At 38.0% G+C, this 24654-nt stretch overlaps 1 protein-coding gene across 1 annotated transcript in view; it reads left to right on the top strand.

Moving 5' to 3' along the window:
* Window positions 1-24654, top strand: part of ulk4 (unc-51 like kinase 4) — a 78653-nt gene that overhangs the window by 4431 nt on the left and 49568 nt on the right. The window contains exons 11-19 of the mRNA XM_072394718.1: window positions 159-216; window positions 525-591; window positions 680-772; window positions 1004-1064; window positions 1160-1374; window positions 3097-3143; window positions 3304-3382; window positions 9435-9542; window positions 11802-11882. Of these exons, the coding sequence (XP_072250819.1) occupies window positions 159-216; window positions 525-591; window positions 680-772; window positions 1004-1064; window positions 1160-1374; window positions 3097-3143; window positions 3304-3382; window positions 9435-9542; window positions 11802-11882 (809 nt within the window). The remainder of the gene's footprint in view (window positions 1-158; window positions 217-524; window positions 592-679; window positions 773-1003; window positions 1065-1159; window positions 1375-3096; window positions 3144-3303; window positions 3383-9434; window positions 9543-11801; window positions 11883-24654) is intronic.

Genomic DNA, 24654 nt, shown 5'->3' with positions numbered 1-24654 from the left:
CAAAGAAATACATTTTCTAACTTATATTTTTATAGTTTCTTTGTGCATATCGGAAATCTCTAATGTACCTGCTCCATCTGCAGCATGCTTTTCAAATGTATATGTCATGATTCAAGCTTGAAAATCTTATGTGTTTACTTCTTCTGATAATGCTTTAGAGCTCAGGCCAAAAAGTGGCGTGGATGAGGACAACACCGAGGCTATTTTCCTGCTTAGGTAATCAGTTTTTCTGCTTTCTGGGTGAATGAGACTTCTCTCTTGTGGCAAGTTGATGAACTTAATCGTATTTTTTGGAGGGAACTAATGGGAATGTTGTGTATAAGCGTCATAAAGTTATACAGTACTTCAGTACAGTACATCTTTATCTTGGAAAAGCTTCCACAAAGGCTGTGTGTATGATCAATAACTGAAATGTGTTTTACACAGAGTGACACCAATGGAACTTGCATATATATGCCAGAAAGTGCTCTCCCAAGCCACATTATGAAGCACCAGTCTCTTACATTTTCTTCCTGTTATTTTAGCTCCTGTACCAACTCAAGAAGAAGTTGTAATACCTCCAACTCTTCAAACCAGAACCCTGCGCTTGAGGTTACTTTTACTCTATATATCTTTATATGTTCTCTTCTGCACATGTGGACCCCTCTGATCATCTCTCTTTCATTTTCTGTCTTCCTAGGCTAGCACTGGTACCGATATCACAAACTGTGTGAAGCGTCTTCTCCACACTGACTCTGATCTGACTGTCACCCCTATCATTGATAACCCAAAGGTACGGGCGTACAGTAATAATGGACACATTAATTATCGTCTTTATGTTGCATTTTAACCTCATCACACAATAAATGCGTGTGAGGATCTATGACTTAACACTGAATCTGTGACACCTGCTAACAGAGTTTTAAAGTTTCAATAAACATGTAAAGGGAGAACATGGGTACGAGCAAACTGAGACAACTCAGTGTAAAGTTGACTTTGTGGTGCTGTCTCATTGTTTTAACAGATTGTTAAGACGACTTCTGTGCGATTTGAGCCCAAAACCCTTTGTGTACCAGCATATTCAGGTATATATTGGTTTAGTAAAGGAGATCCCAGTATTTGTGTGTGGTCATCAGCTCCAGGTTATATTGAAGCTAGGTTTGTCCTTTTTCTCTTCTAGTTGAGAAGCTGCAGGCTCTGAGTGATGAGGAGTGGACTGTCTTCCTGTCACAACTCTGTACGTCCCTTGAACAACAGAGCATGTCCAATTGCCCCCCCTCCTCCAGTGCTCCTCCTCCATCAACAGCCATTCGATCTAAACTCAACTTACTGTGCTACCTCTGCTGTGTAGTTGGACATACAAATGTTGCTAACAGGCTGATTAACTCATCACTGGTAAGAAAACATGTTTACTTTGGATCCCTTTTTGGAAGGTTTTTTTTTTTTCAAATTTGGCTGAATATTTTGTATCTCGATGTTTTATGATTTTAAGCTGCATTGAAACTGAGTTTGTTGTAAAATCTAAACTATTGGTATGTTTATCAACCCTAATGTATGGTATTGATCAAATAAGTTTTTAATTTTTGCAGTTGCAGGTTTATTTGGTGGAGGTGGTCTCCATAACCCTGTACATAACCGTGCTGCTGTAGCACGGGATTTATGTTTGGTCGTGAAAACAGAAAGAACTGGTTCTCTATGAAGTCTCGTCACCCCCCCCCCCACTCTTTCTGTACTGTACTGTCCTGTTCCCCCCCAACAAAAAGAATAAATAGATAAAATGTAAAGACAGTCATTAGCACAGTTCAAGTTAAAGTCTCATATGCAATTATTTTGTGTTTTAGAAGGACCTGTTTTTTTTTTTATGACTTTCAAAATTTCAGAAAATCTAATGTGTTTTAAAAAAGACATCAAAGTCTTTATTCTCAAGCTGACACAATTTCCCAAGGTCCTGATGAAATATCTGCGGCATGCTTTGTCAAAATATGAGAGCAAGACACAACAGCCATTTATTTACACCTCTGTTTAGTCATTTTAGGGGCATAGAGGGAGCAACTCTACTCCATTCTGCCCCTCTCTTCTTCAGGGTCTGCTTTTGAGTTCTGCAGTTCTTAATAACCCCCGGAGCATGTTTTTACTGTGTGAAAGAACACATGTTGAATAGCTTGCGAGTACAGACTAAAAAAGACTTAAATACTTACATTTAATCTGCAGTTGCACCAAGAACAACTAGCAGGCTATTGATTCCTATTTTAAGGGATAATCTTGTTGCAATTTACGTGTTGAATTGCCCCGAGTTGTTAAATCACACACCTCAGAATGTAATGATAACCCCACTAAGAGCTTGCGTTTTAACTCCTCCTCACACATCGGCTCTATAAACTCTGGATTTCACTTCTGCTCCATTCCTCTGTGTTTTGTTTTTAGTGACTAACATGAAGGACATCTGCTTATGTGGACAATATTACACAGATGTTTGTTTTTATGATGGCTGTTATCAGTGCTGTATTGATGGTGGATTCACTGAGAAAAGGGAAATTAGAATTTTTTACTTCTGACAAAAAAGAAAGCTAAAGAATCCAAGCTATAAGCCTCTTTTTTGTGGATATAAAACATTTAACAAATTACAGATCGAACATTCTAATCTCATTTGTATCTTCATTTCGATTAGCTATACAACTAATGAAGTGCTTTGATGCTAAAAGCAAAAAAGTTTTAACTTCCCACTTCTGATCTACAGTAAATGCAACATCTGAAGTTGAAGCTCAGCAGAGATAACGAGAAAGGAAACTGATAACCTTGTAAAGTGACATAAGTTTTCCCTGCAGATTTGAACAGATCTCTGAATGACAGATTTTTTTTGATACCGGGGACCTACAAATACATACCAAGGTTCTGTTTTTTTTCTGAATTTTTGATATGGTTGTGATTTCACACACACACGCACACACACGCACACACACACACACACGCATATATATATGCTGTCAAGCACAGAAACTGAGTGACTTTAAACATGTCCCCTTTGACATTTATCATCATTTTCTTATAAATTAGTTTCTTAATCCTGTTTGTCAATCTTTTTTTCCCTCTTCCTGTCAAATCTTCTCCCTCATTCAGCTGCTAGTATTGACTCAGCAGTTACGACAAGCCCCAAACTGGGACGTGTAAGTACATCACGCATGTTATTCCTACATGAAGAGACCGTGATTGCATGACTTTTGAAAAGTTGTAGGAATGATTTTCTTTTTCTTTTTTAGTAATTGAAAAATAGGATTATTAGAATTGCCTGTTTTCATTCAATAATAAGAAGAGAATGTTTTACAGGCGGAGCAAGATTCTCAGGGTGATGGGTCTCCTGGCTCTACACTGCAGTCACCTTGAAGAGGACAGTCCTGTTTCTGAGGTTTGGGGAAAAAAAACACACACACACACACACACACACACACACACGCGCGCAGTCATGTTTTGAGTTGTGGGCATTTTTTTTTCAATAAATTCCTAAACAGCTTTTTACAATTTAAGAAAAAGTAGTGTTATCTTAGCTTTACACAAACCTTACTTTGTCTTATCGTTCCCCAACAAAGTTGTCATATTACAACTTATTGATTGTACCTAAATGGAAACCTGACTTTTGTTGCCAACAGTGGTAAGTCCTCACAGTCTGTGTAAGATGCATGAATCTGCAACGTAATTAAAGCAAGCTCTCGCATCCTCACACAAAGGTAAAAACAGGCTTGAAAAAGTAGTAAAGGGATAACATTGATATTTCAGAATCGGCTTAAAATAAATCATTCTTAAAAAAAAAAGGTATTCTGTTTTACTCCAAATTATATTGAATAGTTGAACAGCCAAACAATTAAGCAAAAAACATGTCATGGACATCATACATGCAGTACCAGTTTAGACCATGGTGTGGCAGTAATCACCAAAAGAAACCAGCACATGCTCAACATAGAAGTAAAAATACCAAGAAGGACACTCCTAAAATATAAAGATGGGCCTGTTTTTTGTTCGTTTGTTTTTTTTTCCATTATCCCTCCTTTTTTCAGTTTAGGAGCATATAAGCAGTACTGAAAACTTTTAGCCCAGCTTGAAGGAGAAATTCTGCCCTGATTTTAGGTGTGGATAGATGTGGTTCAGTCCATTCCTACTCTTAGTACCAGTTTGTACCAGCTGGTGGCATTAAAAACCCATGAGACAACATCCTCTGAGTGAATGATGAAAACCAAACTTCTCTCTGTCAGAAACACACTCGCACACCCAATCACACAGAGAAAGAGCTTGTTGGCTTTTGCTCGGTTCATTCTTATGTTGAGCTACACACATTTGTTTATTAGGCTTTGCTTACACAGTTGCACCACTACAACATATTTATTTTATTTCATAGCTTGCCAGATTTTGTAACATTGCAAGATAGAATTTTTTTTTTTTTTTTCACACACAAAACTTCAATGTACACTTAAAAATTATGAAAGTCCAATAGAAATGTCTTAACTGTAACCTTTGTGATTACTTTGTACAGGTTTTTATTACTTTTGTAAGTTCTGTATTAATTTAGTTAATGAATTGTATGGATTATCTGAACATTACGGTCGTTGTCATGGTAATACTAGCGCCAGCTGAACAGCTGTACATATAATTAACATCAAAAGGTCATAAGATTAAAACACCCTGTCTAACATTTTGTAAGACCCCTAATGCCGCCCAAACAACACTGACATGTTGGAGCATGGACGCTCGACCTCTGAAGGAGGCCTGTGGTAGTCCGGTGCTGGGATTTTTGCTGGGGATCCCTCGAGTCTTTTGAGCTGCATTGGGTGAGGAGCATTATATCGCTGAGACAGGCTGCTAAAGTTGAGGAGTGTTGTTTTCATGGTGGGATGTGCTTAGTCATTAACAATGAACATGAATGCCAAAACCCCACAATAACATTACATTGTAATGAAATGATGAAGTTCACCTGTTGCACACAGCTGTGCGCACTGCAGAATTATCATGCAGCTGAACGAGAAACTCTTTAGAACAAAAACTGAACATTAGAGCCATCGTGAAGAGATTTATCAATGCACTTGTCTTAAAGGCAGCATTAGTTTAATCCTAATAAACTAGCACTTGCGTTTATATAACTAACTCATTGTAATACCCATAATCAAGAAAGCGCAGCATAGTATTAGAATACTACACTCGTCTATACTCTAGGTCTCCTTGATGGACACACACAAGCAATTCAGTAACTTAACTCAACTCCCCTAAATATACACTCATGTTCAAACAAAGCCTTGCTTAACTAATTCAATGTAAAAGCGGTTTTATATTAGTGTTAGGCTTTGATCTCTCCATTATTTCATTCTTTATCTGAGGATAAACTACTTTATTTCTACTTTTTTTTTGTGTCTTCACTTGATTAAAGAAAAAAAAAATGATTTAGTTTGTCCTGACTGGAATCCATTCTGACATCGGTAAATGCTATCCTACATCTGTTTTGGTTTGTTTCCTTTTTTCCTCTCTTTGTACATTACTGCTTCTGAGTCTTCAGTCATTTACAAAATGGCTGACTTAGGCATAGCTGTGTTGTTTCAGAGCACTTGTTAAAGAGAAATGGCGGAACAGTTTTTCTGCTTCTCTCTACCTCCCCTCAGCTACCAAATGATGGTACATTAAGAAAAGGACAACGCTGCACAACTGCGCTTGTGTATATTTGTGTGCGGTTTGTGACTATGAACATGTGTGACCATCTATGGACTCAGCAGGGGTTCTGTGTGTGTGTGAGTGTGTGTGTGTGAGAGTGAATGGGCTTTTTAAAAAAACTTTGTTTGTGTGAGCTCCCAGCAGTGGTCCTGTGTATGTAGTTTCCTCTGTGTCTGTGTTGTTATTTTCTTATTTGTGTGTGTGTGTTTGTGCACACACACATGCTCTGCAAACACCCTGTTTTTGTGTGTACCTTTATAGTGCTGTGATTCTAATAGATGACCAATAAAGCAACACACACTTGCATTTTTCTGTGTGTATATTGTCACAGCAGGGGTTCTCCTACTGCAATCCTGCTGATTGGTGTTAGGGCTGGGTTCAGTTACCATGGTAACTGCTATAAGCTTCAGTTACCCACCAACATACACATCCAAACAGGCATATATACACAACCAGGGAATCTTCTTTTCCCATTATCTTCTTTCTTTTAGTCGTGGTCCTTTTCTATTTTCTCTCTGACTGTTTTTGTCCCTCCATCCCTTCAGTAGAGGTATATGGATATAAAAAATGTCTGGTTTAATTTTACTAACACAAACTTTTGTCTTTTCGTGTAATCTAGAAAAACTACATTCGAAACCAAATACCTATGATTTCTTCCTCACTTACCATCATTTAAAGTCACGTGAAAAAGAAAGGTCCTAAAACTGGGTAAACGCAGCCTCAGATGAAAAACAACAGATGACATTACACTGTCCTTTCTTATTTAACAAAAACTAAAGCACAATGCAAAAGCTATGTGGAAAAAATAAGATCATCCTTGGTGCTTCCATGGGAATTAAATCCCAAGTCAAAGCCAACGTTTTGTCATTTTGCTGGTCTGGAGCCTTCAGGTACTTGTTAACATAATGCTTTGAAGGGAAAATATTGATTTGGAGTCCAGTGGAAAACATGTAAGACAATTGTTTATCTTCCAAGGGCGAGATTCTCCATCAGCTTCATCCCAAGGTCAAAGCTCAGAAAATGTTGGAAAGTAAATCCCAAGAGTTCCATCTTAGACTCTACAGGTCTCCGTTAGATGTTAAATGTTTATGACAGTACACTTAGAAAATGGCTAAACAAGCATGGCTTGTTTGGAAGGGTTGCTGGGGCAAAGCCTCTTCTCTGACAGCGTGGTTTAAGTTTGCAATGTTGCATCTGAACTAAGCACAAGACCTCAAAAACAATGACAGCAAAGTAGAGATCTTTGCTCATAATGCACAGCAGCACGTTTGAAGAAATCTAAACAAGGCATATCGCCACAAGCACCTGATACCAACTGTCAAGCATGGTGGTGGAGGACTGATGATTTGTTTTTGCAGCCACAAGACCTGGGCACCTTGAAGCCATTGAGTCAGCCATAAACAGGACAATGATCCCAAGAACACCAACAAACCTATGAGAGAATGTCTGAAAAAGAAAAGAATCAAGGTGTTTGAGCGGCGCAGTCAAAGTCCAGACCTCAACCTGATAACCTGCATTCTATCTAAACAATTAATAACTTGTTGGACTTCCTTCAGCAGCAATAACTTGAGTCATGTGGCATACTTAGTTTTTCACACTGCTTCTGCATTTTTGCTTAGTTTTTGTTAAATCATCACTGTGTTATTGTTCATCTGTGGATATTTTTTTTCCTTATCGTGCCCTGACTGGTAAAACCTTAAAACTGAAAGAGGGTGTACTTCCTAAGGGCAGAAGCACTGAAGGCTCTACTGGGCAAAATGTTACAAAGGAATATAGAGATGTGATGCAACCTAAAAGCTCACAGCAATCTTTAGGAGCACTTATTCAGAGGGTACTGGCTTCAGGAAGACAGCAGTGAAGTGTTTGTGAATACACCTTGCAAAGAAGAGATGAGAGATTAAATGCACCTGTGTTGTGTGACTACTTTAGCACTAATTTAAAAGCACAGTACCTTCTGCACATTGTAGAATGAGATGATCTGGTCAAACAGAAAATATCACATTAGGATTTCCTTGCAATATCTTGTTAAAATATTCTTATACAGCCTGGACTGATTTAAGTGTAACCTCCTTTAAAAGAGGTGTTTAATCATTTGTGAATGCATTTAGATACTTATATTTACTTTTTAAGAACCATGCATGTTCTGCTTTTAACTTGCATTATCTTTCATCTGCCATAGAATCGCTCAAAACATACTTACATTAGCAAGCATCAGTCTTGGGTTATCTCAGGGAAGAAAATAGCATGTAAAATGAGTAAGTTAAGCACATTTAGGTGGAAAGCTGGGCACTTGAAGATAAGGTTACCTCTGACTTTAGTGGTGCTTTATACACAAGTTTCTTCTTTCACTGCAAGGAAACAAAAACGGTTTCCTTGCAGCTCCAATAATCCACCACATGTAGTTACAGTTACTTCTCATTGCTGGGTGATATTTCTATTTGTAAGACATTTGTGCGATGTGTTGTCATTTATCCTCAGCCACTAAAGTTCTGTTGTTTTTTTTATCAACGACCATTTCTTTCACTGGTATACGTTTACCTGTAGGGATAGTTTAATTCAAGATGTTGGTGATGAGATAATGATAAGACATTCTCTGGGGAAATTGTCTTGCGTTCGCTTGCTTTTCCCTCTGTGTTGTTGCACAGCAATGCCTTTCAGCACCCTTTGCTTGAGGGCAGCTGCATGACCTGTTTCCAACACATCCCCAAATCTCAACTTCATGTACACTAATAGTTGTTTCAACTCGAGGGGAATGAGAGGGATAGGAATGGACTTCCTACCCAAATCTAGAGAGGAGGGGAAAGAGAATGCCAGTAAGTATGAGAAAAGTATGTATGTATGAAAGATATTTGAAACATCGTTTACAAAATATTTATATAGAGAAAATTGAGGAATATGGAAAAAGTGCAGGGAGTGTTGGCATTTAATCACAGAGGTGGGAAACAGCCAGCTAGCAAGGCTTAGCTTTGTGTTTGCATGTGTTTGATCACATAGTTGTATGTAAGTATATAGGGAATATTTCGAATGCACATATTGGTATGTTGTTAGTGCACATACAATAATATATGCACAAATGCAACTACGTACACTTGTATATCTGTATCTTTAATCTCTCATGCTGCATTTGTGTGGTTTGATTGTTGTTGCTATGGGTCACTTTTTAAAAATCTACCTACCCTTCATCCTTTTATCATCCATTCTTCATTCTTTATCATTTAATCACATACAAAAATGTCCACAGCGATATATTTCACTTAAATTGGTGGGTTGGTTATAATACTTTAATTCCTCCATGATGTTGTCCCTGTTTAGGACAATTCCACTGGGCAATGGTCCTAAACGTATGAGCATGTTGACCATGTTTCCTGTGGGGCAGTAGCTGGTTCTTTTCTGGCTCTTTGTCACCTGATCTCGGCTGAAATGACTGATAAGTAAACAGCAGAGATGAAGGCCCTCTAAACAAATTTAAAGTTCATGTGTCTGCAGTACAGGCTTATGGATCATGTTATTATCCACTTAGGTCTATGGGTCATAATATTAATCACAGTCATTTATTACAAATCCAGTTTATTTTAAGGGCTGTTCTATGATGTGACTACACGTTGAAATGCTAAAACATGGAGTATACCAATAATAAAGAACTTGTTTGAACTTGTAAATGTCAGTTTTTTATGGCATTAAATCTCCATTTTTTTTTTTTTTATCAGTTGCTTTTGTCTCAGTGAAATGGTTGTATTTATCTAAACTGAATCTCTCACTCATTCCAGGCTATGTCAACACTAACAGACCTGCTGAGGGATAATCTCAGGAATAATAAGCTGAAGCAGTTGCTGCTGCCACCGCTCGGGGAGTTCCTCTACCTCATCTCCTCTCAGGTACTATCTGCATGTCAAAGGCCAACAAATGGATGCTACAAAATAATTATTATATTGTCAATTAATCTCAAGGTGCTTAATTCAAAGACATTTATACAAGTGAAAATGTGTATTTGCTTACAGAAACACAAATGATGAGAAGGTTTCATCTTTTTTCTAAATTCTCTTTTTAAGGGGATTTCCATGCTGTTAGTTCAAGGAGCTGTGATGCGATTTCTCATCAGAATTAATCTGAAATGTTAATTGAATGGAGTTATTTGATGTAAGTGTTCGAAAATGTTAATTTGAAAACCTGTCTAAGTGATTATTGATATGAAGTGATGCAAATCAAGGATTATAAAGATGTGAGGCTCATTAGGAAATCAATTTACAGCATTGTTGTGGACACACGATTGGGCTTCCATGCTCAGTGGAAACATGCTTCACTCCTTCATTGCTTATTCAGTATTACTGCATTTTATGTCCACACTTTTAAACAACTAATTCTGTATTATAAACAGCTGATTGACAAAAAATAAGATTAATTTTCATATGGAGAGAATGTGAATATTTTTCTGAGCTTGTAAACTTATTAATGCACAAATTGCATCAATTCTCTCAGTAAGTATTTTGTACTGTCTGATATATTGTCAGTGTAATTGGGATTCAAGTATCAGTATCCCAATGCAATGACAACATCAGACAGTATAAAATACTTACTGAGAGAATGATCTGCCTTATAATGCACAAACTTATCTGAAAACAAAATATCACATTGCATTTATCTTTGCACTGTGTGCAGTTTTTCTTGGCCATCGAGATCCCAAGATTTCCAACTTTGGATAAAGATTGTGATGGATTTCTGAAATCAATCATGCACAGCATTTATGCCACATGCAAGAGAGTTCAAATGACATTTTCTCGTTACCTCAGTGAGAAAAACTAATCTTGAGTGAAACGAATGAAACCGAGCTCTCTATCATTACATAATGGAGTTTCATTTTACATGCTGACTAAACTGAATTGAAAAGAAATTGACTCCCGCCCTGAAAATTACAAGAGAGAGTGGAGGAGGCGTCCTTAATTAAAGGGGTAATGCCAATTTATTTCTGCTTAACCTCAATCTAACCAGGGAAGTCAATTAAGCATAAGATTTTTATTTACTTGACTGATGAATAACCTTCAAAAATCAATCGGCTCACCTGATTACACTTCACACTGTTGTGAAGCTGAAGAAAATATCTCCTGTAGAAGCTCTAAATGAATTCACATGTCGACTCCTGCAAGTTCTGTTTCCACTGATTGTACAGAGTGTTCTTCTTTGACAGTTTAGGGAGATCTTGGGTGTAATAGAGTAAATTAGGATTTAAAAGAAAAAAATAGAGTAATAGAAGATTCATCCTAACTCAGTGGAAGTAGCTCTAAACCAGTAGCTCTATTTGATGTGAATACAACAAGATCCGAGACTGTTCTTTTCCTCCTACAGAGAAATTACTACATGCTCGACATCTGTAATGACACTCATGTTAGCAGCTGATGCTCGTTATGGCTAGCAGCTACTACATCGTAACCAATTAGAGAAGTGTGTATTTTATGAAAAAGGTCTTGTCCTAACAGAGATGCCTTCAAATGTCCACGAAACAACAGTAATGTTACGATCTAACCACAAGAAATTGAGAGGCAATTAACTTTTCATTTTGAGAGTATGTTTGTTCATCTTATATATCATCATCTATATCTGAATTAATTAGACATGTTGGACCCATTGAATTTCCCATATAAAAACAATGAAAAACACTGGTCTCCTGATAACCGTCACAGCGCTTTATTTCTTTATTTTAAACTTTTGATATTTTATAAACGGAGATATTTTATGAACAGGTGGTTGGTTAAATGATTAAAGAAAATAATGTGCACAATATTTTTCAACAGTAGAAAAAAGTTAACACATTTTGAATAAAACTAAAATGTCAATATAAAGCCATCTAAATGAGATCTATTTTATCTTATTCAGATGGCTATAAAAGCATGCTGCTGCACATTCATGATAACCATGTAATCAAGATTTCTTGACTCCTCATGCTTTCTATTCCCCTCCCTTACTTGGCCTTTTCTTGCCCTTTTCCTCACTCTACTCTACTTGCATCTCCTCCACTTTATCTGTCTGCCTTCCTCTCATTCCCACTCTGCTCCTCCACTACCCCTTCACTGTACCCCCCTCCCCCCTCCCCTCCCCTCTCACCCTTCCTCCCTGTCTTTTCTATGCCTCTCTATCAGCAGGAGAAGAGAGGCTCCCCAGAGGGACTATGGTTCGTTCCCGCTGCCGCCTACACTGGCTTAATGAGGAGCCTGCGGGAAGGGGTGAGTGTCTCTGTGTATGTCTGCGTGTGTCTGTTTGTGTCTGTGCCTGTGTAGCTGTGACTAAGTCTCTCACACTGTGTGTGCCTATGCCTGTGTGTGTGTGCCAGGGGATCCCTGTGAACAGTAATGATGAGGCAGCTGTGGGGGCCTAAAGCTTTGTTTGCCAGCTGCAAGTCAAGGGCATGCAGAGCAGTCACACACATGCGTGCACACACTCTTACCTGCATCAAACACAGCCCTGTACTGCTCAGCAGCCTGACCTCAGCATCAATTAGGACACAGTAGATGGAGCAGATACACATTTACACATTTATTTCTTTTTGCTCTTTTGTGTCTTATCTCATATCGGTTTGTCACAAAAAATTTGTTTGGTTAAACACTAAAATGATTGTACATTAAAATGATTGTACATATAGTTCCCCAGTCAATGAAACGTATCATTTAATATTAAAAAAAATAAATGAGTCATATTTGGTTCATACCTTAGACTACTTAACTTCTGACATCTGAGCAAGAGAGCATGTGAAGCAAGTGTGTTCTCATCAAATCGGTAACGCAAAGTTCGGATTTTGCTTGTCTACTTTTAGTATTTTGAAGAACAAACTTATTTTCGTTCAATCTTAGTTCATTCCGTGGATGCTACGAACAAATGCTGGCAGAGTGCTCTTAAAGTGGGCATCTGAGCCTGCCTCAGAAGACACTATTGAGTTCTCTGGAGGTGGTTGGAGGTTGAGTGGCATGGGTGGTGCCTGCACGACAAGCAAGGGAAACAATGAGGAAAAACACATTTTATGAATGAGAAGAGGCATTTTGAAAGAACTGAACATACAGAAGAGTTGAATGTGTTGGTATAGTCAGCTGGAGGCTGGAGGACAGAAGACCCTTTGACCTCGGGGAGAAAAGGCATGCACATCGAGGGTTGAGTTTCATTGGGAAACTTCAGTAAACTTCTAAGTCTGTTCGAACAGTTTATGTCAGTGATTATAAACTATTCTCTTTCAATTGAATAAAACAAATGACAAAATAAAATCTAAATCTAATGAAAGGCCATTCATTGACCTCTAATCATACACCACAGCAAACCTCTTAATCACCTCACGCAGGATTCAAACTGCTTACAACGAAATGTGATTTATTGTTCATACAAACGCTGAAAATAAAGCTTACGAAAACAGAGAATATTGTATGTATTTGAACACTGATTTGAACAAATTTTCTTACATTCAATTCGTGAGTCAGCATCAGCTAAGTTTACTTTGGTTGGCCTGTCGTCTAACAGTTGCCCTCTGATCTCACCCTAAGACTAACTGATCTAAACTGGTGCAGTTGGCTGTAAATGGACTTAATTCAAGAGGTTAGGTATTGTAAGAATTAAGGTGTTTATTTTTTATCAATATTTTTTCCCAGCAGAAGACCCCTGGTTTCAGTTATCTGAGTATGCTCCTTCATTTTACCACATAACCACTTGCCCAGGGTCACAGTGTTTATTCATTGATTCAGAGTTGACATAAAAGTAAGTGTATCATCTTGTCTTGGTTCCTCTTTGCTTCACTTTTGTTTGTATTAAACTGTATCACAGAACGCATCCATTATAAGCATGAGATTTTCCAATGTTTTACCTCATTATTATTAATGAATGGGAAAACATTTGGTGTGAGGTGAGACTACAGGTACAGTCAACTAGTAGAATAAATGTTGTTGAAAAGGATCTGCAGCGGCCGGCTGTGAGCTTGTACCGACTTTTGATTTTATTGATAATAAGAGTGTAGTTGGCTGGGTAGATGAACAGATGAGGGGTCTGCGTGATGGTGGAGGAGAGAGAGTTCAATAATGATGAAGCAAATGACCTGAAAGCTCACGATAACGCACAGCAAAGGCAGCTCACATGACAACTTACCAAACTAACATGAAATCAATTGACTGGAAATGTTCTTCTCAAACACGTTAACAAGACAGGGATGGACAGCTTGTAGTGTGGGAGTTTTTGGATTGGGTGTCACTCTTTAGAAATGTTTTTGTAATGCCTTTATCAAATCTGAAAGGCAGTTTGAGTGCAATGAGAGATAATGAGCTACAGTACATAAATGCAGCAGTGATGCACAGAAGTTTGTTTGTCCTCCTTTCTCTACCTGATTATTGCTATTGGCAGAAATATGGAAAAAGCTTTTTCTGAAGCAAAACCAATAATGGGGCTATCACACAGAAGTGATAGCCCCATTATGAGAGTTGATATATACACACACACACACACACACACAAAATATCTGTTATTCCACCACCTCAATAGTTAATAGTAACTTTGACAGCTCTAACTCTACAATTCAGTTTTAGTTCCTTTTGTTGTTCCCCCTCCCTGGGTACTTGGTGTAGGGTAACCTTATTTCTCCAATGAAGATTGTTGTCTGTGTGTATGTTTGCAACTGAGAAGTTGTACTATGAATTACACCATTTCTGTTCGTTACTGCTAACTCAGTCTGAGTGGGGCTTTTTAACTCTAAACTCAGTCTGCCAAACCCACAAATAATGAGTCCAACCACTCATCAATGCAGTGAATATAAAGCCAGTGAAGATCCTGAATGAAGTATTTTGCCTGAAAATGAGGCTGAGGTTATATCACTGTGTAAAATCTGTTCATGGTGAAGCTTTTAAGTCTTATATAGCCTATATATTGCCATATTTAATATTTTATGAGTAAATTCTCTGTTTAGAAACTTCTGAGCTGAAATGTTCAGATTGAATATATGAACATGGCTATTTAACATTTTTTCAGTCAAATTCAAAGCCCATCAAGAAACACACAAGACAGCTTGTATCAAAGGTGACTCTACCAATAAATTACAATGTTGTGGATACTAGCTGTTGAAGAAGTTTCTAACTTGATAACTTTGACATCCAGGTCTGCACCTGACATGTTGCCACCTAAATCTGCTGTTTCTGTACCACAAATTCTGTAAAGGTACTGCACAAGTGGCAGTTGTGTCTTTCTTGGCATCGTCTTGCGATTTTCTACTGAGCTTTTTTTTCTGTGCAAATGGTAACTTTTGAAGCATTCATCTTCCGCTGGTTTAGATGCTGTGCAGCTGCATTTAGGAACATATTCCAACATTCCTTTAAACAGTTCTCAGACTATACGAGCAAACGCAGCAACAAGAGTAAAGGAGGTATTCTGAATATGTTACTGAGAGCGAGTGTCTTTGCACACAGATGTTAAACTTTTAACTGAAACTTTGCATTGATTTTGTCTGCTATGACAGTTTACTTGTGTTACCAGCTGACACATGACTACATGTGATGTCATCAGCTCAGTTGTTGCCGTGCTACAAACACAACACCCCAATGCAGGCATGTCATTCTCTGGAGATCCCATGCCTCTGTCTCTGCTACAGTTCTACCTTTCCAACAGTTTGTCATCTCATTTTTAAAAAAATTAAATTATATATTTATAACTTAAATTCCGATTATTTGACCAACTGTAAAATGTAAATAACAAAATAATAAATGAATAATAATAGAAAACAGAGAGTGTTGACACTATTTCATGTGAAGTATCAGCTCATCTTGAATTTGATAGCAGCAACATGTCTCACAAAAGTTGGGACACATGTTTACGACTGTGTTCTTTTAACATCAGCTTTTAAATGTCTGGGAGCTGAGGAGAGCTTTTTTGCAGGACCTTTAGGAGAGGATTTGGTTCTAGGTTGATATAGGATTCCAGTCTTTGTTGTATTTTGCATTTCATGATGAACTGGATGTTTTCTGCTGGTAAAAAGGTCCGGACTATAGGGAGGCCAGTCCAACACCTGGACTTTTCTCATATATAAAGCCATGTTGTTATAATAGATGTATGTGGTTTAGCATGGTCTTGCTGAAATATGCAAGGCCTCTATCGAAAAAGAGTAGAAACACATAAATATAATACACCATTGATGGTGCCTTTCCAGATATGCAAGTTGCCAGTTCCATGGTCACTGATTCACTAAAACACAGAACAGTTTTCCACTTTGTTTCAGTCCATTTTCAGTTAGCTTTGGCCTGGAGTACAAGGTGGTCATGGGCATTCAAAACTGATTTTTGTCCATGTCCCTTGTGCAAAGAGTCTCCAGATTCTCAGTATTGTTTGATGTGTGCAGTAGATAATGGATTATTCAGAATGTTCAGAATTTCCACATTGAGGCACGTTATTTTAAAATTGCTTCATAATTTTTGGGCACAGTTTTTTGTGAATTACTGAGCCTCGGCCCTTTTTTACTCCTGAGAGACTCAGCCACTCTAAGGTGCTCTTTTTAGAACCAGTCATTTTATTGACCTTATGGAACATGTTCTTCCAGCTGTTGTTTATTTGTATTAGTTATTTTCACAGCTTTTTGTTGCCTGCATCCCAACTTTTGTGAGACGTATAGAAATGAGCAAATATTTTTCATAAAATAGCAAAATCTCTTACTTTCAGTATTTGACATGTTTCCTATGCTCTATTCATGATAAAATATCAGTTTATGAGATTTGGAAATGATTACATCCTGTTTTTATTTACTTTTTACGCAGCATCCCCATATTTATGGAATTGAGTTTTTGATATCTGACTAAATAAGATTGTGAATGATCAGTGAACAAATAGTTGGATAGTCGGAAGTGTGACAGAGACGGCAGCATTTATGTGGAGCACCTGCACTGAATCCATGTCTTCTGCAGGTAATCTGACTCCTTCCCAGGTGACTGAGCATTAGCAGCAGACATGAATGTGAGTCATGAACTGGTGTTACAGATCATGTCCTGCTTCTAATCTGATCCCAGCTGGATGAGGCTGTAGTAGACTTAATGGGTAGCTGTATTAAGTGATAGCTCAGGCAGAAAAGCAGTTGGAAGGCTTGTGGTCCAGACCATACCTGTAACGCTGTGTGGACTAAGAAGTGTTGTTTGTGTGCGCGTGTGTGTGTGCGAAACGGACAGTGTGGCTTTCAGTGTAAAAGTGGTCAACAAGACGAGGATTTTGTTGACTACTCAAAGCGCCTCACCATTAAATCTCTGCTGATCTGACTTTGGGTAAAGTGTTGACCTACTAAGCTGTGAAAACAACAGCTTGTTTTGTGCTCAGCATCAGATAGCAGAAGAAGAGACTGGTAGAAGGACATTTTATCATAGTTTATAGAGGAACAGTGTTGCACAATACATGAGAAGGTAATACATTTGAATTATCCAGCGACTTAATGAATTGTTACGCCGGAGACGTGTTTTTCGTGTTCTCTGTTGATACACACCGTTGTTACATTGTTTTGCCTCTCTAATGAAATATGCATTTCTCTCTAAAATAGGACCTCCGGATATACAGATAGATAATTTATGAGATTGATCGTGACCCTGAAATGGACTAAGCAGATTGGAGAATGAATTCATGATGGATTTTTTTATCGTTTCTACAAAGGACACAATGCTGTGACTCAGCTATTTGCCACAGTAGACGACTGATATGATTTTGTATTAGTTACTGATTGATTTATTGCTAAACAGGCCTTGGAACTAAGATATATATATATTTTTTTTTATAGAGAAACGTTTTTTCAGAAAATTGATCCCTCGCCTATGGGCACTGTTTCAAGGTTGAGCAAAGTTAAAGGTGCAACTTGGAATATTTTAAACCTTAATACAGCAGCAAACAACTCCTTGCTATGTGAAGACATAGTTGTGCAATGATTTACCAGACAGCACAGTCATTCTGCCTCTTGTTTTATGTGTTTTATATTGTAACAACCTGCCTGATTACATGCACATTACAGCACACAAGTCCCTGCTGTGGAGTAGTGACGGGAACTTCTTGGAATTCTTCCCTTAAAAGAAACTTGACTTCTGTTACAAAGCCTACAACAAACACACATTTTAGACCAAGAATACACGTCGGGCTCATTGCCTCAGTTTGAAAGTTAGGTTTTGGCTGTTTGGAGGAGATTCTGCTGCTCTAATGTAATAGTTATTTTTTTCTAATTTCGTTTACTTTTTAAAATTCAAGCAAATCTTTATCTGAACAGTCAGTGATTGCCTCTGTTTTGTGAAGGAAAAAAGAGCTGAGATGTGATTATGACATGATTTTTTTTATGCATCTTTTCTTCTACACAGGACTTCTTTTTCCTTGCAAAGCAAAGTATTTGTAATGATCCATGAAGAAATGACTTCCAGTATATTTTATTGATGGAACAAATGAAAGTTATGTGACAAGTTAACTAAAAGTTTACATTTACCTTCTATTTGCCAGCCTTGAAGAAGAACTGACAGGAAAAGTGGGCCTCTAAGAGCATACTTGTGGTAAATTAACACAGACGTCAACATTCTGAATCACTAATAAAAAGTAACGGACTTCTAAACAACATCCCCCTGTCACCTGCACTATAATAACTTATTAACTGTACTTGTTTGGAGCACACAAGGCATGTTTTTACGTATTATTGGCAGATGCACAGTTATGCTGACAATGCTCTGGGGCAGTGAATGTCCACATGTTAGATATCCTACCTGATTTCTGAAATTATTCCTTGACCGAATGCTCTGTCAGAATAATATTTTTAGGATGGGACGTTGTATCTAGACTCCAAAGCGCACAACATTGATCAAAAGCCCTGATTGTAAGACTGAAGATGGTAATAAAAGTATTGATAGTGTTGCTCTGGTTGGCAGCCTCTACAATCAGGTGTATTTTACATCCTTTCCTGGGTGCAAATGTGTTGCATAGTTTCTTATGTTCATCATTTTTCAAAAATATTAAAGTTAAAGTTCATTGAGGCCAAAGTGCTTCCATATGTTAGTTTTTAGTCCAGAGGGTTCCAGTCGGATTTCTCACTCAGCCATCTTGCACTTCTGCTGTGAACTCTCTGGCTGTTTCACTTAAGTTCCACCTTTTGAGTTCCTTCAGCAATACTTTATCAATCAATATTTAAAGAATTGATTCTTAACGTTTATGAATCGATGCAGAATCTTTCTCAAACAGATCCAACATAAAGCGATTTAGTCTCTTCACCAGTTATTCAGAAAAATGTTTTGCTTTCTATTGCTCAAAATGAGCGTAATGAGATTGGATAAACCCTTAGTTTACTAAAAGTAAACTAAGGGTTTCATAAACCAGAGGACAACTATAGCTTGGAAGCTAAGTGCTAGTGCTCATCACTATAAGCAGTTTTACTCAGCAAACCATTTTTCACAGCATTGATATGATGCATCTGTGACATATTAATTAGTATTTATTTCTTTTATTCAGAATAGAAAATGCTGTATTCATACCTTTTGGTATGATTTTAGGTATTCCAATAAAGCTCGGGACATTTCAAGAGGAGAGCAAATATAACTTGAAATAAGCAGTATTTATTACCCTTTCCTGATTAACTTTTTACAACCTTCCCAGATGAACTGTTTTCTTCATTATTTGTTCATTGGTTAGCTAGAGACTAAAATATTTTTATGCATTTCTTATGTCATTTTGGCAAGAGAAGAACATTTTCGACCGATGTTCTACATGCAAATGCAGTGCCCTACACTGTTAATTGCATGACAGCATTAGGACATAGTGCCAAGACCCTGTCAAATGTGCTCCAGGCAGCGTGTTTTTGATGCATTTTCTGACCCGCTGGATCACCCCAGCCCCTTCTGCTGCCGTTGAGAGTTTTCCTGATTTACAAGTAAAGCACTGCAGAGAGGGATACAGATTGTTGTGCTAGGGGAGGGGTTTGACTGGGAAAGAAGTGGTGGGGAGCGCACAGCCCAAAGGGATCATGGTGGTTTTACCAATGGAGAGAGGCTAGTGAAGAGAAGCACAGTGACGGAGAGGAAGAAAAAAAAAAAAGAAGCTGGATCAGTGTAGTTGGAGAGGGGGAGGATATGGCAGGCAGACAGTGAGGAAAGGAGAGAGTTGTACTTGGAGAGGGGGAGTGGATGGCATGGAGTGAAAGGCAGGTTTCCAGGCCAGACTTGAGCTGCAGGAAATTATTTATGAGCCTGAACAAGATGATGCTTCAGCTGCCTATGATGAATAATCTGTGTGTGTGTGTGTGTGTGTGTGTGTGTGTGTGTGTGTGTGTGTGTGTGTGTGTGTGTGTGTGTGTGTGTGTGTGTGTGTGTGTGTGTGTGTGTGTGTGTGTGTGTGTACGTGTGTGTGTGTGTTTGCTTGCCTGTGCCTGCAACAGAAATGGTTTGTGAACAGTATTGCAGTGATAGAAGCCAGAGGGCACCAGGCAGAAATCCCCCTTACACACAAACGGATGCTCGCACACATACACACGACAGTGGTAAACCTATTAATGATTTATCACTATCTTTCACAAAGGAGATGAGAACAGAGGGTGACTCTTAAAAGACAGTCCTGGGCCTGAGCCTTGTCTCTAACATGGAATGACCACTTCACGTTCGTGCACAATCAAAAGCACTCGCACATGTGGAATGAAAGTAAGTCGATCTGTAAAACACACCACGCCTGATATCACCGAAATGTCAATGATTCAAAAGCACGTGACCTCTTTTTTTTTTTTTTTTTTTTTTTCAAGCAGTGTCTATTTGATCATTATCATGCTGGAATATTTGTCTTTTGCAAGTTTTTAGGACTGGGAGTCATAATTTTAGCCATCAGATTTTGCATATCTACAGGATCTCATGGTGCGGTTTATAAATGTCACTTCCCCAGCACCTTTTGTGCTCAAGTAGCTCTATATCATCACACTCTGACCTTTGTGCTTGATTCTTAGAATCGGGGAGATTCTAGGATAAACTACTACAGAGAAGGTGACTTCCTAACAGTGCCCTGCAAAATTGTTCACCCTTCCTGCTAAATAACACATTTCACTGGATAACAATGAATAATTTCCAATGTTTGGTACATTAGTTTACAACCCTAATAATTTTGATAAATTGACAGTTCGAGGTCAAGTACATGACAGTTGACTCAAATTTACAAATAAAACAAGATTTCAATTCAGTTCAGTTGCTGTATGTAGTGTGTATGTATGCAACTGAGCAGGAGGTTGAAACAAATTGCCAATCAGTGTTTCACTCACATTTACGCCCGTATCAGCTGCCGTACTTCTCTGGTGCTCACTGAAAGCAGCGTAGATGAATCCATTGAGACTTTGTAAAATTGGCTGCGTGCCCCTATTCTCGTCATTACAGCGCTACGGTCAGTGCGAGCTCTTTTGCTTCTCTGCGCTTGGAGCAGCAAGAACAAGATTTTGTTGCTAGATTTTTCACTCGATTCTTTCTAGAGAAATGTTGGTAAATATTGCAACAAAAATGCAGAATTGGCATGGCACCAAGCCTTCCTCCGCCTCAGGATTACCCATCATGCAGAAGTGCACATAGACACAGCCTTTAAAACAAAGAAAGTATGTTTTCAGAAGTGATTTTATAATCACAATCACCTCTTTTTTTCTCTTATTCCCTCTTCATTATTACTTTGTTTTGTCTCGTTCATGCTGAATATGTGTGTCTCACTTTACCTACTTTTCTCTTTTGGTTTAAATCATGTCTTGTCTGCTTGAGTGTCCTTTTCTTTGTCTTAGCTATCTCTACTGTTAGATGTGTGAAATGTGAGTTTGTTGTGCAGAAAGTGTCTACATCTCTTTCAAAGGGGGTGATTGAAACCAGGTGCTCTACATTCTAACGGCCCTTAATTACAGAGGGAAACCACATCAGACGTGAACTGTGCAAGCACAGAAACTGGTGTAGTTTTTGTGATGGGGATGTCTTTGAGACTCAGAACAGGTACAAACATGTTGGCTATAAAACTAGTGCACTGATCAACCCTGGAGGAGATGGTCTTCTTGTTCCATGTAGGCCTCCCTTTTAAGTCTTTCATTTAAAAAGAACTTAGCCAAGGGTTCAAAGTGTGTAAATCTTTGTCAGGCCTGAGCTGCAGAATAAGACAGATTTTCAGCTTAATCCAGTTGCCAGGAAGCCAGTTAGTTCTGTAGAAACATGATGAGGATGGAAATCTTGTTTAAACAGAATACATGTTAGAAAAAGGCTTATTTTTTCCAGTAATTGTGAAATTTGAACCAAGCAGACTTCATAAGTTTATCCTGAGTACTATATCTGTCTATAATAACCTTACCTTTATTCCAATACCTGCTAAGATATCATATCTGAATGTGTGTGGGAGGTTTTGTCATTTTATCCAGTCTGCCTACAATTAATCTTAGTTTTTTGTTTTTGTTTCTTCATTTGTATATAGTTTTCTTTTTTACTTAGTATAATTATTAGTACACATTGTTAGAAATATGTTTTCTATGATAGATTTCTAGTAAATCATAAAATCTCATTCACTTCCTCCCAACAGTACGTACAGAACATAAACAATAACATGATCCTAAGCAGGCTCCCTTTTATACTGTGCCTCATAGATGTTTACTTTGTTTAAATGTGTGCAGGGGTTTAAAGTTATTTGGTACATTTACTTAAGTTCTGTACTTCTGTTACAGTTTTATGGACTTTGTACTTCAGAGCTAAATTTGATACCTTCTATTCCACTTCATTCATATATTTGAAGTTAATTACAGTACTGGTTACTTTTAATATGAATAACACAAGTTAGTACAAAATAACATTGTTTAGTTATTTTTCAATCTTTGCTATTTTCTATAAAAAAACACACAAATGAAGACCTTTACACTCCAAGCTACACACTCCTCGAAACATTTATCATATATATAGTGTTCGGGTCCACTGAACACGAGGTAATATCTGAGTGTGTGTAAGCGTACCTCTGCTTACGCTGTGCGTGTGTTTTGTTTGTATATGTGTGCATGAATTTGTGAATTTTATCTTTCTGCTCCTGCTATTCCATGACAGGGATGCAGCTCGGGCTGGATGACAGGACAAAAAATATTATGATATCATTTTCTTTCTTGATCTTGACCACAGTGTAGAAAACGATCATACTGTCAGTGTATATTTGTTTCTCTCACATTAATGTCATTATTCGCTGGCAAGCTGCTGCACCTACTTCAGAGACCTCAGTTCAGCCTGTTGTTCTTGGTAAAATTGGCTCCATATTTCTTCATTTCCATATTCGGAGCGTGCCCGCAAGCTCATCCTTCTCTCTGCCTGCAGCAGGAACGGGTAGCCTTAAGTTGCTGTTTTTCAGTGGGCGCCTTCTTTAGAAAAAGTTATTTTAAAGGCTCCGTTTTAAAGGTTGCGTATTGCAACAAAAGAGAGTAACTCAGCAAGCTTTGTTTCCTCGCATATTGATTCTGTGCATAAAGAAGGTAATGACACTGTGGACAGATCATAACTTTATTACTGTGCAGAAGTTGGAAAGAGGGGTTCTTAAGAGGAAGCTGATGATGGTAGGAACAGTGTGTAAACTCAAGCCAAAGCTCCCATCTCACACGTTGACCACAAAGAACAGACCCAAGATGTCCATGGTGTCATGCCTGCCAAAAAATAGCAACAATATGGCTAATGTGAGTACACCAAGATGATTAAAAACAAAATATCATGCCACAAAATGAGGAGTGGACGAGCTAATGATTGCCTACAGCTGGAAAATGAAAACCCTGAAATAGTTTTAACTGCAGACTATCCAGTATGAGTCACTGCCTGATGTGATACACACACATGCAAGCACTGTGGGGTAATGTAGCTTTATAGAACCGGGATACCGGTTCCTTTTTTTTTTTTTTTTTGTATTAAACTTTGTTACTAACAGACTGTCTAATTACTGCTGTGCCAAAACTTAAACTTCTTACCAGCTACTAAGATGAAACTATAATATTTCAGATGAAGTGTTTTTGCGTCCATGTTAGTGCTATGACAGTGACCCGGCCTACTATATGTTTGACAGGGTGTTCAGGTGAAGTGACAGTCCTCATCTTTATCCAAGTTGAATTAGCGTATTCAGACCTTATCGAGCAACCAGGTGCTGCAGAATTCTGAATAATATGGGGGAACTCACAGAAGCTGAAGTTCTTATAAATATTCTGTTAATAATGCTGAATAATAGATATACTTAAATTTGGGGACTCTATGTGGATCTTATATGTATGACTAGAAATTAGCATCAAATCCAGTTGCTTAGTTTATAAGATTAATTTTGTGAAAACTGTTTTAGATTTAATCAGTTAGTTTGCTGTTGAAATTTATTAATTGTTTTAAATAATTTAATTAATCATCATTCTTGGTTGTGGCTAATAGCCAAAGTGCTGTGAAATGTGTGGACCCAAGATGGACATGAAAACAAACTATACATGCAACAAGTGGTGATCATGATCGTATTCTCTGAATGGATTTAAACCTGCACATCGGTAACCGTGCCGACAAAACCAAGCAAATCAAACACGACAGCAAGAGAGGTAATCGGTTATTATTTACCAAAAGCAACAATGAAGATGGCCCTTCTTCTGTGTATTATACTGTTTTATATCCAAGTTCTCTCCAGCAGTAAAATTGTAATAGTGTGTAGTTATCTAGTTACAGCTGTTATCCAGCTTGAAATCAAAGTTATGAATTTCGGTATATTATCCCTGTGGTGCTCCAGGGCAGTTTCATGCTTTGGAATATACAAAACAAAGGTTGGTGTACTTGGGAAAAGGAGTCAAAGGCACGTGGTTGTAAGGTCCACAAACTTCTGTAATGTTGCTTTAAGGCTGAAGTGATGAGTCTAGGATCCACTACACAGCTCCAAAAAGTGGCTATCAATAATTAAGGCAAAAATAGTAGAATAGAATACTAACTAAGACTTGGAGGATACATGCCACAGGTGGCCGGACAGAAGGACCAAAGTAAGGTGAACAAATGGACTAACAAA

The sequence above is a fragment of the Leuresthes tenuis genome, unplaced genomic scaffold (genome assembly GCF_036924035.1).
Source record: "Leuresthes tenuis unplaced genomic scaffold, fLeuTen1.0.hap1 SCAF_10, whole genome shotgun sequence".
Lineage (NCBI taxonomy): Eukaryota > Metazoa > Chordata > Actinopteri > Atheriniformes > Atherinopsidae > Leuresthes > Leuresthes tenuis.
Note: the sequence above shows the minus strand (reverse complement) of the source record. Positions and strands in the feature narration are given on the sequence as shown.